This window comes from Heptranchias perlo, chromosome 10 (genome assembly GCF_035084215.1).
Source record: "Heptranchias perlo isolate sHepPer1 chromosome 10, sHepPer1.hap1, whole genome shotgun sequence".
NCBI classification, from domain to species: Eukaryota; Metazoa; Chordata; class Chondrichthyes; order Hexanchiformes; family Hexanchidae; genus Heptranchias; species Heptranchias perlo.
Window position 1 is genome coordinate 18,617,456 of NC_090334.1, and position 13,567 is coordinate 18,631,022.

The 13,567-nt window shown below is 42.0% G+C and overlaps 1 protein-coding gene and 1 long non-coding RNA gene across 2 annotated transcripts in view; both read right to left on the reverse strand.

Annotated features, from left to right (window-relative positions):
• LOC137326770 (peroxisomal N(1)-acetyl-spermine/spermidine oxidase-like) lies at positions 1-11,275 on the reverse strand. Its single transcript, XM_067992165.1, has 6 exons — positions 11,163-11,275; positions 8,510-8,703; positions 6,548-6,809; positions 5,499-5,611; positions 3,440-3,603; positions 1-284 (listed from the first exon to the last, which is right to left on the reverse strand). Exons 1-6 carry the CDS (start codon positions 11,273-11,275, stop codon positions 156-158), a joined length of 975 nt encoding a protein of 324 aa, XP_067848266.1. The 3' UTR covers positions 1-155.
• LOC137326313 (uncharacterized) overlaps positions 11,275-13,567 on the reverse strand; it is a 24,450-nt gene continuing 22,157 nt past the window's right edge. The window contains exon 3 of the long non-coding RNA XR_010964166.1: positions 11,275-11,625. This is a non-coding gene — a long non-coding RNA (uncharacterized lncRNA). The remainder of the gene's footprint in view (positions 11,626-13,567) is intronic.

Sequence of the window (13,567 nt, forward strand, 5' to 3'; positions counted from 1 at the left end):
GAGATTCTTGGGTCAAATGACCCTGATCTTCAGTTAGAACTTAAAATGGAAGGGGAGAAAAGTAACTTAATGAATGAAATAAATATGGCAAATTACCAATGCTCTGACTTATTACCACATGATTGCATTTAAAACACTCCTTCGGTCCGAGGACATTATTCCTCACTGGTGGAGTAATGATCAATCAGTCGCTCTGCCTCCCTCCACCCAGACAGCAGTGCTCCATGGGTGGTGCTGTGATATCTCCAATGTGTTGCTTCACCAGCAAATAAAACCTGCAACATCTGGAATCAAGAGGGAAACGATTACAGTGCATGGGACAAACAGTTTTAAGTCTGGGAAATGATCAAAGAAAAAAAAGACTTGTATTTATATAGTGCCTTTCACAACCTCAGGATTTCCCAAAGTGCTTTACAGCCAATGAAGTACTTTTGAAGTGCTGCCACTGTTGTACGAAATGTAGCAGCAAATTTGCACACAGTAAAGTCCCCCAAACACCAATGAGATACATGATCAGATTATCTGTTTTAGGTGTTGTTTCAGGATCAGATGTTTGCCAGGACAGCAGTGAGAACTTCCCTGCTCTCCTTGGGTGCCATGGAACCTTTTACGTCCACCTGAGGTGGCAGATGGGACCTCGGTTTAATGTCTCATCCGAAAGACAGCACTTCCAACAGTGCAGCACTCCCTCAGCATGGCACTGGAGTGTCAGCCTAAATATTGTGTTGAGGTCTCTGGAACGGGGACTTGAACACACAACCTTCTGACTCAGAGGCAGGAGTACTACTACTGAGTCAAGGCTGACACCCAAGGTGAAGGAAAGGCAGTGCTGGGAGAGTCTTCTGACATATAAGGAATAGGAGTAGGCCATATAGCCCCTCGAGCCTGCTCCACCATTTAGTAAGATTTTGGCTGTTCTTCGACCTCAACTCCACTTTCCCGCCCAGTCCCCATATCCCTTGATTCCAACAATCTATCTACCTCAGCCTTGAATATACTCAATGACTCAGCATCCACAGCCCTCTGGGTAGAGAATTCCAAATATTCACGACCCTCCGAGCAAAGAAATTCTTCTTCATCTCAGTCTTAAAATGGCCGACCCCTTATCCTGAGACGATGACTCCTGATTCTAGACTCTCCAGCCAAGGGAAACAACCTCTCAGCATTTACCCTGTCAAGCCCCCTCAGAATCTTGTATGTTTCAATGAGATCACCTCTCATCCTTCTAAACTCCAGAAAGAATAGGACCATTCTACTCAATCTCTCCTCATAGGACAACCCTCTCATCCCAGGAATCAATCTAATGATAGGATAGACAAAGAGAAAAGGTGGGAAGTGGTGTTCCACAGGGATCAGTGCTAGGACCATTGTTGTTCACAATTTATATTAACGCTTTGGATTTGGGAATTGGAAGCACAATTTCAAAATTTGCGGACGACACCAAATTGGGGGATGTAGTTAATACAAAAGAAGAGTGCGTCAAAATGCAAGAGGACATTAATAAACTCAGAATGGGTGTGCAATTGGCAAATGAATTTCAACATAGATAACTGTGAGGTGGTGCATTTAGGTAGGAAGAATAAGGAGGCCACATACTGCTTGGATAATAAGAGTCTAAACGGGATAGAGGAGCAAAGGGATATAGGGGTACAGATACACAAATCACAAAGTAGCGACGCAGATTAATAAGGCCATTTTTAAAAAAGGCAAACCAAGCACTGTGATTCATTTCTAGAGGGATAGAATTGAAAAGCAAAGAAGTTATGTTAAACTTGTATAGAACCTTGGTTGGACCACACTTGGAGTACTGTGCACAGTTCTAGTCTCCATATTATAGAAAGGATATAGAGGCATTGGAGAGGGTGCAAACAAGATTCACAAGGATGATACCAGAACTGAGAGAATATCCTTATCAGGAAAAGATGAACAGGTTGAGGCTCTTTTCTCTAGAAAAAAGGCTGAGGGGTGACCTGATAGAGGCCTTTAAGATAATGAAAGGGTTTGATAGGGTTGACGTGGAGAAAATGTTTCCACTTGTGGGGGAATCCAAAACTAGAGGTCATAAATATAAAACAAAGTCTCATAAATATAAAATAATCGCTAATAAATCCAATAGGGAATTCAGGAGAAACTTCTTTACCCAAAGAGTGGCAAGAATATGGAACACGCTACCACAAGGAGTAGTTGAGGCAAATAGCATAGATACATTTAAGGGAAAGCTAGATAAGCACGAGAGAGAAAGGGATAGAAGGATATTCTGATAGGGTTAGATGAAGTTGGGAGAGAGGAGGCTTGTGTGGAGCATAAATGCCGGTATAGACCAGTTGGGCCGAATGGCCCGATTCTGTGCTGTAGTTTCGATGTAACTCGATGTACTTTGCACAAAAGCAAAGAACCTCAAGTTAGGTGGGAACAGGCCAAATGTGATACAGAACTTCTCTGCAATGTCTTGGGCATGTTGCATTGTCCCAACACTGGGAAAAAAAATCTTATTTACTTTGCCCATGTGTTCAATACTGTAAATGGCAATTTTAGAAGTGGATATGCTTAGAGACCTTTAAAAATCAAGTTTTACCCAAATTCCACTGATAAATTGACAGATTTTTCCAGGTTGGTAGACGGGTCAAAAACGATTTCTGACCTGCAAAAGGAAGGATTATACGTCTATCCAGAGTTCTGCCGATCTTCCGCCGAAGTTATGTAGCTGATTCGGAGAATCCCCAAGGAAAGTCCCAGTGAGAGGATTTTTTTTAGTTACATCTTGCTGAAGCCAATTTTTGAATCATATTTACCCCGTCTATCTAAAACTATATAAAATACCAAAATTTCTCATTTAGTATACAACAAATATTCTGATTTTGTCACAACTGGTTCATTAATTTCCCGTCTAAAGTATTTTAGTGAGTCATTAAGCTGTTTATTTTAAATGGGTTATCAACACTATTAAATAGCACAGACTAGAATTTAATGTGAATACATTAACCAGTATATTATACACTGTATAGAGGAAATTAAACACCAGTAAGTTTTAAGATGGCCAAGTCACAAGTTGTAACAGTATCTCCAGGGATAAATGTATTGCCACAGGAAATCCTTGCTGCTGTTCTTTTGTTTTCAAATTGCACGAAGGCAGAGCAGAGGCTGAACATCAAAGTGTCCACTCAGCCCCCTCCCAGCCTCCCTGTTGTTTAAACTTCGCGCTTAAACAGAGTGTGTACTTGGTTGGTCCGGTTAAATGCATCAGTCAATCATAATAATTAGAACCATTTATCTTATCAAAATTGACCTCAAGTAGAGTTCCTGTCCTTATGGTATAAAAATATTCATTCTTATGACTAAATTCAGCTTGCCCCCTTTACAAAATGGGAATGTCTCCTCCTTGTGGCATGAAGCCTGCCCTTGGACACAGAATGTTACAGCACTGGTTGCCACCACTTACCTTGCTAGGATATTCATCCCCTTCTTCCTGTGGTAAAGGTTCAGCCAGCGTATCAATCATGTCTCCCGTTGAATTGATGGATATATGGGAGTAGGAGCCCCGAGTGTAAGAGTTACTGAACCATTTTGTTATAAAAACATTTTTAGGCTGTGGCACGGGTTTCCCTAGAGATAAAATCAGTGGTTGTTACAAACTAACAATGGGGAGGGAAGATTCCTTCAGTTACTATTTTTTTTAAAACAGTAAAGTTGATATAAGTATAGAATGGGATGTTTTCAATTACACCTGCAGTGACTGATAAGAAAGGAAATTTAACAAAAAAGCTCATTTTATTATGAGGTGAAACAATCTCCACCTCCAAAAAAAAATTTGGTCATTTCTTCATCAACCTCAACCTCATTAGATGAGGCTGTTTTTTTTAATAGCAATTTTAAAAAATCTGTTAGAGATATCCACAATTGTGAAAGTTTACAATGTGTAGACAATCTATAAAGAGACCTCCCCAACACTAAAACAATATTAAAAGGAAGGGAAGTATTTATGTTCAAAGCACCTTTATTTCCAGGTCCAATATAAAAATGTTTTTGTCCTGTTGGTTGTTTTTCAATAGCAGCCTATCTCCTGTGGAGAGGTTAATGGTAATTTGAAGGATTTTCTCCATTATAATGGCAGGAAGATTATACCATACAACACACAAAGAATTTCATCTGCTATAGTTCTACAATATTCCAAGTATAGATGATTTCTCAAAACACTTTAGGCTGAGGAGCAAAATAAGTGCTGCTGAGCGGGAGAAGGAAAGGGAAAGGAAAAGGCAGAGATGGTACTAGGTTGGGGACTGGGGGATTGGTGGAAGCTGGGTTGGAGACTTTCTAAAAGGGTGTGGTGGGAAAGATGGGAGCAGAGTTGAAAGGTAACAACATATTCCAGTACTTGTAGAAGGAAGGAAATGTTGGAGATAGGGTGATAGTTAGAGAATGGAGGGTCTGAGAGATTTTAGGAGGTACGATCATGGTGATTTTGAAGAAGGTTGGGATAGCGCCAGAAATAGAGACAAGTTGATAATGTTGGTGAGCTTGTGACTAAGGAGGTGAAGGTGATCAGGAGCTGGGATGGGAGAGGATCGCAGGAGCAAGTGGAGGCTTTAATGGATGAAATGTGTGTAGTGAGGACAGGAGGAGGTAGGGAAGAAGCTGATGAGTGTGAAATAGTCGAGGGCTCAGTTAGAAGGAAAGAATATGTGGCTGGAATTTGGGGTGAGACAAAAGAGAAATAGAAGCAACTGTCTGGATGGCCACAATTTTGGATGTGAAAAAGATTATGATTTTCTCGCGTTTTGTCTTTGGAATGAGGACGGTGTGAAGGAATGAGGACAGAAGAGGAGTTTGGAGTTGTTTCTGGTGTTCAGCATGTTACTGAACTAGTAAGAAGATTTGACAATGGAAGGGGATTGATGGTCAAGCTTGAGGTGGCCAAGCTGATCTCATGGTGATCAACTGTCCTGACTGTCTACTATGTTTAATCTTACAGCCAAAGAGCTGAGGTTGTGGAGGTGGTCGGGTGGAGGGGAAACAAGGGCATTGACAGTAGACACAAGACTGATCTGGAGCAGATCAACTGAGGTGTCGATGTAGTCACGGCTGGCAGAGGGAAGTCAAAGTTTGAGAGGCTGCTTGAGAGGCAGTTGAGGATATTTTTGTCCAAGGTGGAAAATGACAGTGCAGAGATTTGGGGCAGACAGGGGACATGTAAGGAAGTGGTTGGAGGAGGGAGCCCTGTCAGTAATTGAGACTTTGGCAGTCTCAAGACCATGTTTGATATTGAGATCGAGAGGGTACAACATTTACATCCCATAATATCACTAACAAGCCTTATGAAGAGAAATTCATCAATCCCATGCCCTGGTAGGGAGCTGCAGTCGAAGGGAACGCGGTCGAAGGGAACACAGACGGAGAATCAATACTACATTGTTGTAACCTTATTTTTGACCCATATTGTCTTCATGCACAGCTTCCTATTGGGAACACACAATCAGTGGACTTGTCCTAAGAGTTCTTACCAGTAAATTGCCTTAGAATCCTGGTGATGTTTGATGCTAGTTCCTCCTCACTGAGTGTTTCCATAAACTCTGCTTCTCTCCCTGAGGTCCAGCCCAAAAGGATGTGCCCATATCTACCAAACAGATCATCAAACCTCAGCCATTGCCCTCATCTAGCAAATAAATAACAATGTCAGGCAATCTCCTCCATATTTGCCAAAAATAAATTTATAATATTTAAGGATTATACATCCAATTGAGAAAGTGCTATTGGACCATTTCTATCTCCTCAGTAGCCCTTCATTGCACATCACAACTAACAGACACGAATTCTCAGAGTTTCTATTATGATTCAGTCTGATTTTCCAGAAAAGGTGAATTTGAAATCTTGTTCCAACGTGGAGTCCCATTCTATCCTGTCAGCATGATCCATCCTTGTTTTCCTCAACATTCACATCTATCTGCACAACTCCAATCCATCTACCACCTTCTCTATTCCTAGAAAAAATTACCTCCTCGGCTCCCTATTTAAAATGCCTTCAAACTTCCATCATCTTGTCCTTTGGTCCTCCACTGTTACGACATTGCTGCTGTTGACCTGTTCAACAGCTCCCTTGCTTCCAAATTCAACACTCATCCCATCCAAGCCCTTCAGTCTCCACTGGGTTTGCACTGGTACAATTCCTACCAAGCCATTCTTAAAATCACATGATCTGGCATATGATTGGACTGGTTATTCTCCATCAGCTCTGACCAGATCACATTAAACAATACCTCCCTTTCCATGGCCAAATCGTCCATGAGGGTGAGGATAATCCCAAACTCCTCAATAATAAACCCACTCCTCTTACCCCCCTTCCCCTGCTCCTCATTCTTATTTCCGGTATCAAATGCGAGAACCACATGAAGTTTTATCATCTCGATAATTGAGACAATCCATTCAGCTGCCTCAGCCTCCTCCTCCTTGGGATGTTTTCTATGTCAAAAGCATCATAGAGCGAGAAAGAGAGAGAACTCGTATTTATATAGCTGTTTATCGAGTCTTCAGTTGTTACCTTACTGTTCAATACCTTTCTGCTGGTTGAAGCACATTAAAATAATATAAGCGTCTCCACCACTCAGCTGGGTTTGGTTTCAGGCCAGAAAATGGAGTTTCATCCTCCCAAACTAATACAATCGCATATTCCGGACCAATATCTTTGTCCCAGAATGGAACCTCATACTCCAGGTAAACCTTATCTGTTGTACCAAAGCCCATGTTTTTGATTGCGTGCAACTTCTCTTCTGGAAGACTTGGATGGAACAATGCCTTGGCTTCTGCTTTCAGATAGCCTAGTGAGCAAACACACATCTTAATGTATTGATCGTAATTTAAGAAGACAGTGTTATACAGTTACTTTAGATTTTCTGCCGATAATCCTTCACACCTGCTAAATGGAAAAATTAGATTTGCTAATTATTAAGTGAACAGTTTCTTCAAGTTTTCATTTATTTACAGCCTGTGTTTCAGACAGCCACATTCTATACTTTGTCTTAAATAGTTGCTGCTTATATGTTTTGAATTTATCATTATGTAGTGAACTAAAATTTTCAAGCTTATTTGAACATTTTGTTAATTGTATATAAGAAAATTAACAACAACTTGCATTTATATAGCACCTTTAACATCAAAAATGTTCCAAGGTACTTCACAGAAGCGCAATCAGGCAAAAATGGACACCAAAGAAGGAGATTTTAGGAGCGGTGTCAAAGATATGGGTTTTAAGGAGGATCTTGAAGGAGGTGAGTGCTGCAGAAGGTTACAGAGGGGGAAGGGACGAGGCCATGAAGAAATTTAAACAGGAGGATGAGAATTTAAAATTTGATGCATTAGGGGACCGGGAGTCCATGTAGGTCAGCAAGCAGATGGGCTGATGTAATGGATGAGTAGGACATCTTGCGGGATAAGGTGGGTTGTAGTGCTGGAGGAAGTTACAGAGACAGGGAGGGGTGAGGCCATGGAGGGACTTGAAAACTAGGATGAGAATTTTAAATTTGAGGCACTGCTGGACCAGGAGCCAATGTAGGTCAGCGAGCACAGGGGTGATGGGTGAACAGGACTTGGTGCGAGTTGAGAAACAGGCAGTAGAGGTTTGGATGAGCTGAAGTTAATGGAGGGTGGAGGATGGGAGGCTGGCCAGGAGCTCATTGGAATAGTTGAGTCTGAAGGTGACAAAGGCACGGATGAGGGTTTCAGCAGCAGATGGGCTGAGATAGGGGCAGTGGCGGACAATGTTATGGAGGTGGAAGTAGGTGGTCTTTATGATGGAGAGGATATGGGGTCAGAAGCTCAATTTGAGGTCTAATAAGGACACTGAGATGCGAACAGTCTGGTTGAACCTGAGACAGTAGCCGGGAGGGGGGTGGGGTGGTGAAGCCTATGGCAAGGGTGCAGAGTTTGTGGCAGGGGCTGAAGATGATTGCTTCGGTCTTCCCAATTTTTAACTAGGATACTAATATAACACTGATATTATACTTTTCTTTTGTACATCTTCTTTGAGATTATACTACTCAATGTTAGTACAACACCTTCCATATAAACCCCAACCCATTTCCTCATCTCAGTGCCTTCCTGTAGCAGCACAACTGAGATCTGTAAATCGGCAGAGAGGCGGCCATCAAACCTACATCCTACAGCTCTGCAACACCACACTTATTGCTCAAGCAATCATTATGATTCAGCCTGTGGGGACATCTGTGAAGTCCTTCAATATATTAGCACCATTCCTTCACCGTGAGTGTCCAATAAAACTGTTGTGCCCAAGTGATTTTTATTCTAAAGCATTCAAAATTTCCTAACTCAAAAATGATCAGCTTTCAGACCCCTTCACATGCAAAGTTTGTTATGTTTGTCTTCAGAGAAATTGAACCCAATTCTTTAATCGCATCTGATTAATGTTATGTCATTGTATAACCTTTTCAACATTTAGAATACTTTGATCACTGAGTGCTCATTTAAAGCAGGCATTTAAATGAGGTGTTACTGCTTTTACCCAGTGAAATTGTCACAATGACGTGATCAGCGAGAATGTGATCTCCATCTTCACACACCACTCTGACTGGATACAGTGAACCGTCCTCCGATTCAAAACTGCCATTCCACAGGATCTGTTTAACAGGCTTCTCCAGGAGCAGCTTCTCCCTCGGGATAATCTCCACCAGGTTTGAGATTAATTTGAGGAATAATCTGGAATAGCACAAGGTTTTCTTGTTAACAAAAATCAGGCCATGCAGAAGATTCTAAATCAGTTGAATGTGACTCAACTCATTGCATGCAATCCATCAAGTATGATAGGTCTATTTAAATATCACCCAATGACTATGATGTTATCCATTGAAGACAACTTCTTGAATATCATAAAATCCATTCGACACTATGCATTACCTAACCTGGAAAAAACTGAATGCTATCTAATTAATAGAATATTATCTACTGATTACAATGGGACATACCAACTGTGATAGCATCTAGATTATCCGATGAGAATGGATTTGTCACCAGTGTGATACAATATCTCCTCTGGACATTTTGGAACATACCATAAGAACGGCATTTGTCTGGCCATAATCGGCTCTACCAAAATGAATACCTCCAATGACCATTATTTTAAAAATAATGACATATCTAAGGTGCTGCCACTTCTCATGGCATTCATTTATTATTGAAAACTCAGCTCTCACATAATTGTCCATTACCCAAGACATTTTGAATCATTTTCTTGTATAATCAGTATAATCAATCTGTACCCAAGTGGTACACATTTCACAACCAAATAACTGACACATATGCATGAAAAAATACACACAATTATGACCTTGCTTGTAATGGTTCCAGTTGCATGTATCACCCATTGAAATATTATCACAATAGGTGATCGGAACCAGTAATTATGATGGAACCTGACATCAACTCCACACAGTGGTGCCAACTGAATATAATGGAATATGAAGAACATTATACATTGAATATTATAATAAAACACCTGACTGCAGTTTGTTATCCTTCTACTTATGTGCCAAACATCCAGGTTCTGATCAGTTACACTCTATTATCACGATACTCTCATACTTTATATCCTGTGTAATATCCCGGTGCAAACTTTAATCTTCTATATTTTTATGATAGGATGTTCAGAGTGGCCTCCTCCAAGGGAATCTAGAGCTTGTTACTTTTGAACCAGTTTGAATCTGTCCTCGTGTGATATTCTATGTTTGCATGACAATATGGCACAAATCTTCACAAGTTGTAAGTTGAACGAGCATTTACACGATGATAAACATGTGCCCATCCTGTAGGCCATTCTAGGTATCAGTAAGTGACTATGCTTCATGCAGCTGGGCTGTGTTACAACAATTTGATGGGTGAAGCTCCTGGAAGGTGTGAGCATGGCAAGGTATTCAATTGTAAGTTGCAGCTTGAATTTGTGCCCTGTTGAAGTGCAGGTATGCATGAGCGCAGAAAGGTTATGTGGTGGTTTGGTATGGGTGAGGAGTAAATATGGGACAGGCTGATAGGCAACATTTTGTGGCATGTAGTCTTGGGCAATTTACATGGTACACGGCACTGTTGGGTAGTCTTACTTGGTTAAATTCCTTAGATCTTTTTCTCCTATATTTGTTCTCAGGCAGAGTACACAACATTGACCCTGACCCCCACCTCCTGCCAGGGATGGTGCACTCCTGTGCTCTCTGGGAAAATCCTTCGAGTACAAAACTGGGCAATTCTTCTCTCATCCAGCCAACAGGGGCTTGCATGTTGCTTTGTTCCATCACTTGCCCACAGATTTTGTTTCATTCTTGCACATTGGGTTTGCCTTCTCTTAGTTTTTGCCGGATATTTCTTCATCTGCTCCCTCTTCTACCCATATAATCGAGTTACATCGAAACTACAACACAGAAACAGGCCATTCGGCCCAACTGGTCTATGCCTGCGTTTATGCTCCACACGAGATTCCTCCCTCCCTACTTCATCTAAACCTATCAGGATACTCCTCCATTCCTTTCTCCCCCATGAGTTTATCTAGCTTCCTCTTAAATGCATCTATGCTATTTGCTTCGACTACTCCTTGTGGTAGCAAGTTCCACATTTTTACCACTCTCTGGGTAAAGAAGTTTCTCCTGAATTCCCTATTAGATTTATTAGCGACTATTTTATATCTAGTTTCATTCAGCTTTGGCCAAGGCTGCTAAATGTTGTAAGTACACTTTAAGCCTTTATGAAGGTGACAACATTTGTGGCCACTTATCTTTAAGTGGTTGTATCCCTTTAATATCCCAAATGCCCTCACAATATCCAACGAGCTTTTTAAAAAGTGTGCTGCCAGTGCACGATTTGATCTGATCCTGCCAACTTTGTTCTGAGACCAAAATATGTGCCCTAGTTTCATACTGTACAGTTATAGTTGGTTTTTGTTTTGAAGATGCTGAATAAGCAAGTCTATGCATTCTTTGCTGTAATTGATTTTTTGACCTGATGCTATAGTATACAACTACAGTTATCTTTGCCGAATTTGTATTTTCAATGCAAAATTTACTTCTTGCTCAAAGTTATCATCTATGAATAGCCTGTGGAATAGCTCAATTCAATCTTGTACAAGTACACAGATGCATGACAAACCACAGACAGTTTACAGATTTATTACTAACCGTGGAGAATTGCGATCACCACCTTCAATATCTTCATATTCATTGTATTCCTGCAGTGACACATCACTGAGGTCATGTGCTGCATTATCTACACACTGCGACTTCATCATCATATTAAGCATTCCGAGCTTTTGGCTCCTGAGGTTAGTAGAGTCACCACTCCAGTTTGTGGCGAGCTTCTTTATTTCCTCCAAGAAGACATCAACAAGGCTTTTAGCTTGTGTGTATCCCTTTTCTTGAGAACAAAGACAAGTACGCCTCAATATGCTTCTACCTAGATTCCACGTTTGTAATGCAAAGTCAGGATCTAGCTGTTTCTGTGTGTTGGTGAACACTGACCATTCAGGGTCTGAGCTATTGTGTGCTTGCTGCAGAAGGCCATGTTCTTTGGCCAGTTGAAAAATGGGGTTCTTCATGCTCGCCCCATGAATGTACTGGGCTCCTTCATCAACGACTGATTTGCCTAAAAACAAAAAAGAAAATAATCTGCAAGGGCTTATTTTACTTTATAGGTAACTGCCAATCACTAGTGATATTCTTTTCCTAATGGGATATTCAGTGTGACCAGGGGCTAAGTTTTATCTGGATTTTTCGCCTATCGCCAACTGCTGTTGAGTTCCATGCTCGCCACATGTATATACTGGACCCCATCATCAACGACTGATTTGCCTGAATGTATTGAGAGAAAAACTTTAATTGACATGTAATTACTGCATCAAGTGATACCTTTCAAAAAAAAAATCACTAAAGGGAATATTAAAGTGGATTTCCCAAGCCTTATTTTGTAATATTAAAACTACAGTTAGGGTCAATGGCGTAATCAATGGTAAATGGTGCTGCCAGACCTCTGATGGAGCTGAAATCTTTGGCCCTCAGTGTCCTGGAGTACCCCACCAGTACAAGTGTGGTAGAGCTGGACTCCTTCTGCCTATGCTGTAGGCCATAGATCCCATCCCAAATTACAGAGATGCGGTCCTTTTACATGGTTGGGGAGGGCCACCGGCACCTGCAAGGATGCTTCAGTAGTGCCTACCCAGATCCACCATTGTAAGGCGATGTGATCCACAGTCAGGCCACCTAGGGTGTCCTGAGGCCCTTCCAGGTTGAATTAATGACGGTTTCACAAGTTTTGAGCTCCAATGGGAGTCCTTATGCCTCTAGACAAAAAGGTAATTGAACCCCTTCAGAGGAGAGCTAAACAGCAGAAGCAGTTTGCTATAGAGAGAGCTGAGCAATCCCACCAACAGCGGATCAGATGAAAGCTCTGCAGTCCCGCCACACCCAGTCACGAAAGGTGATGGAAAATTAAGCAACTAACAGGAGGAACAGGCTCCATGAATATCCCCATCCTCGATGATGGCGGAGCCCAGAACATGAGTGCAAATGACAAAGCTGAAGCGTTCGCCAGCATCTTCAGCCAGAAGTGCTGACTGAATGATCCTTCTCGGCCTCCTCCTGAGGTCCCCACCATCGCAGATGCTAGTCTTCAGCCATTTCAATTCACTCCACGAGATATCAAGGAACAGCTGAGTGCACTAGACGCGGCAAAGGCTACGGGTCCTGACAATATCCTGGCTGAAGGCCTGTGCACCAGAACTTGCCGTGCCTCTAGCCAAGCTGTTCAAGCCAAGTCAATCAGTACAGCTTCAATACTCACATCTACCCTACAACATGGAAAATTGCCCAGGTATGTCCTAGCCACAAAAAGCAGGACAAACCCAACCTGGCCAATTACCGTCCTAACAGCCTACTCTCAAAGTGATGGAAGAAGTTGACAACATCCAGGCTTGGGCTGATGAGTGGCAAGTAACAGTCACGCCACACAAGTGCCAGGCAATGACCAACCCCAACAAGAGAGAGTCTAACCACCTCCCCATGACATATAATGACATTATCATCTGGCCGTGGTTACTAGAACAGGTCAGAGGTTGGGTATTCTGTGGCGAGTGGCTCACCTCCTGACACCTTAAAGCCTCTCCACCACCTACAAGGCATACGTCAGTGATGGAATACTCTCCACTTGCCTGGATGGTTGCAGCTGCAAAAACACTGAAGAAGCTCAACATTACCCAGGACAAAGCAGTCCTCTTGTTTGGCCAGCTATCCACCACCTTAAACATCCATCCCTCCATCATGGGCGTACTGTGGCTTTAGTGTGTACTGGCTATAGAATGCACTGCAGCAACTCGCCAAGGCTTCTTTGGCAGCACCTCCGAAACCTACAAACTCCACCACCTAGAAGGACAAGGGTAGCAGGTAGATGGGAACACCACCACCTCGAAGTTCTCCTCCAAGTCACACACCATCCTGACTTGGAAATATATCGCCATTCCTTCATGGTTGCTGGGTCAAAATTCTGGAACTCCCTTCCTAACAGCACTGTGGGAGAACCTTCACCACACGGA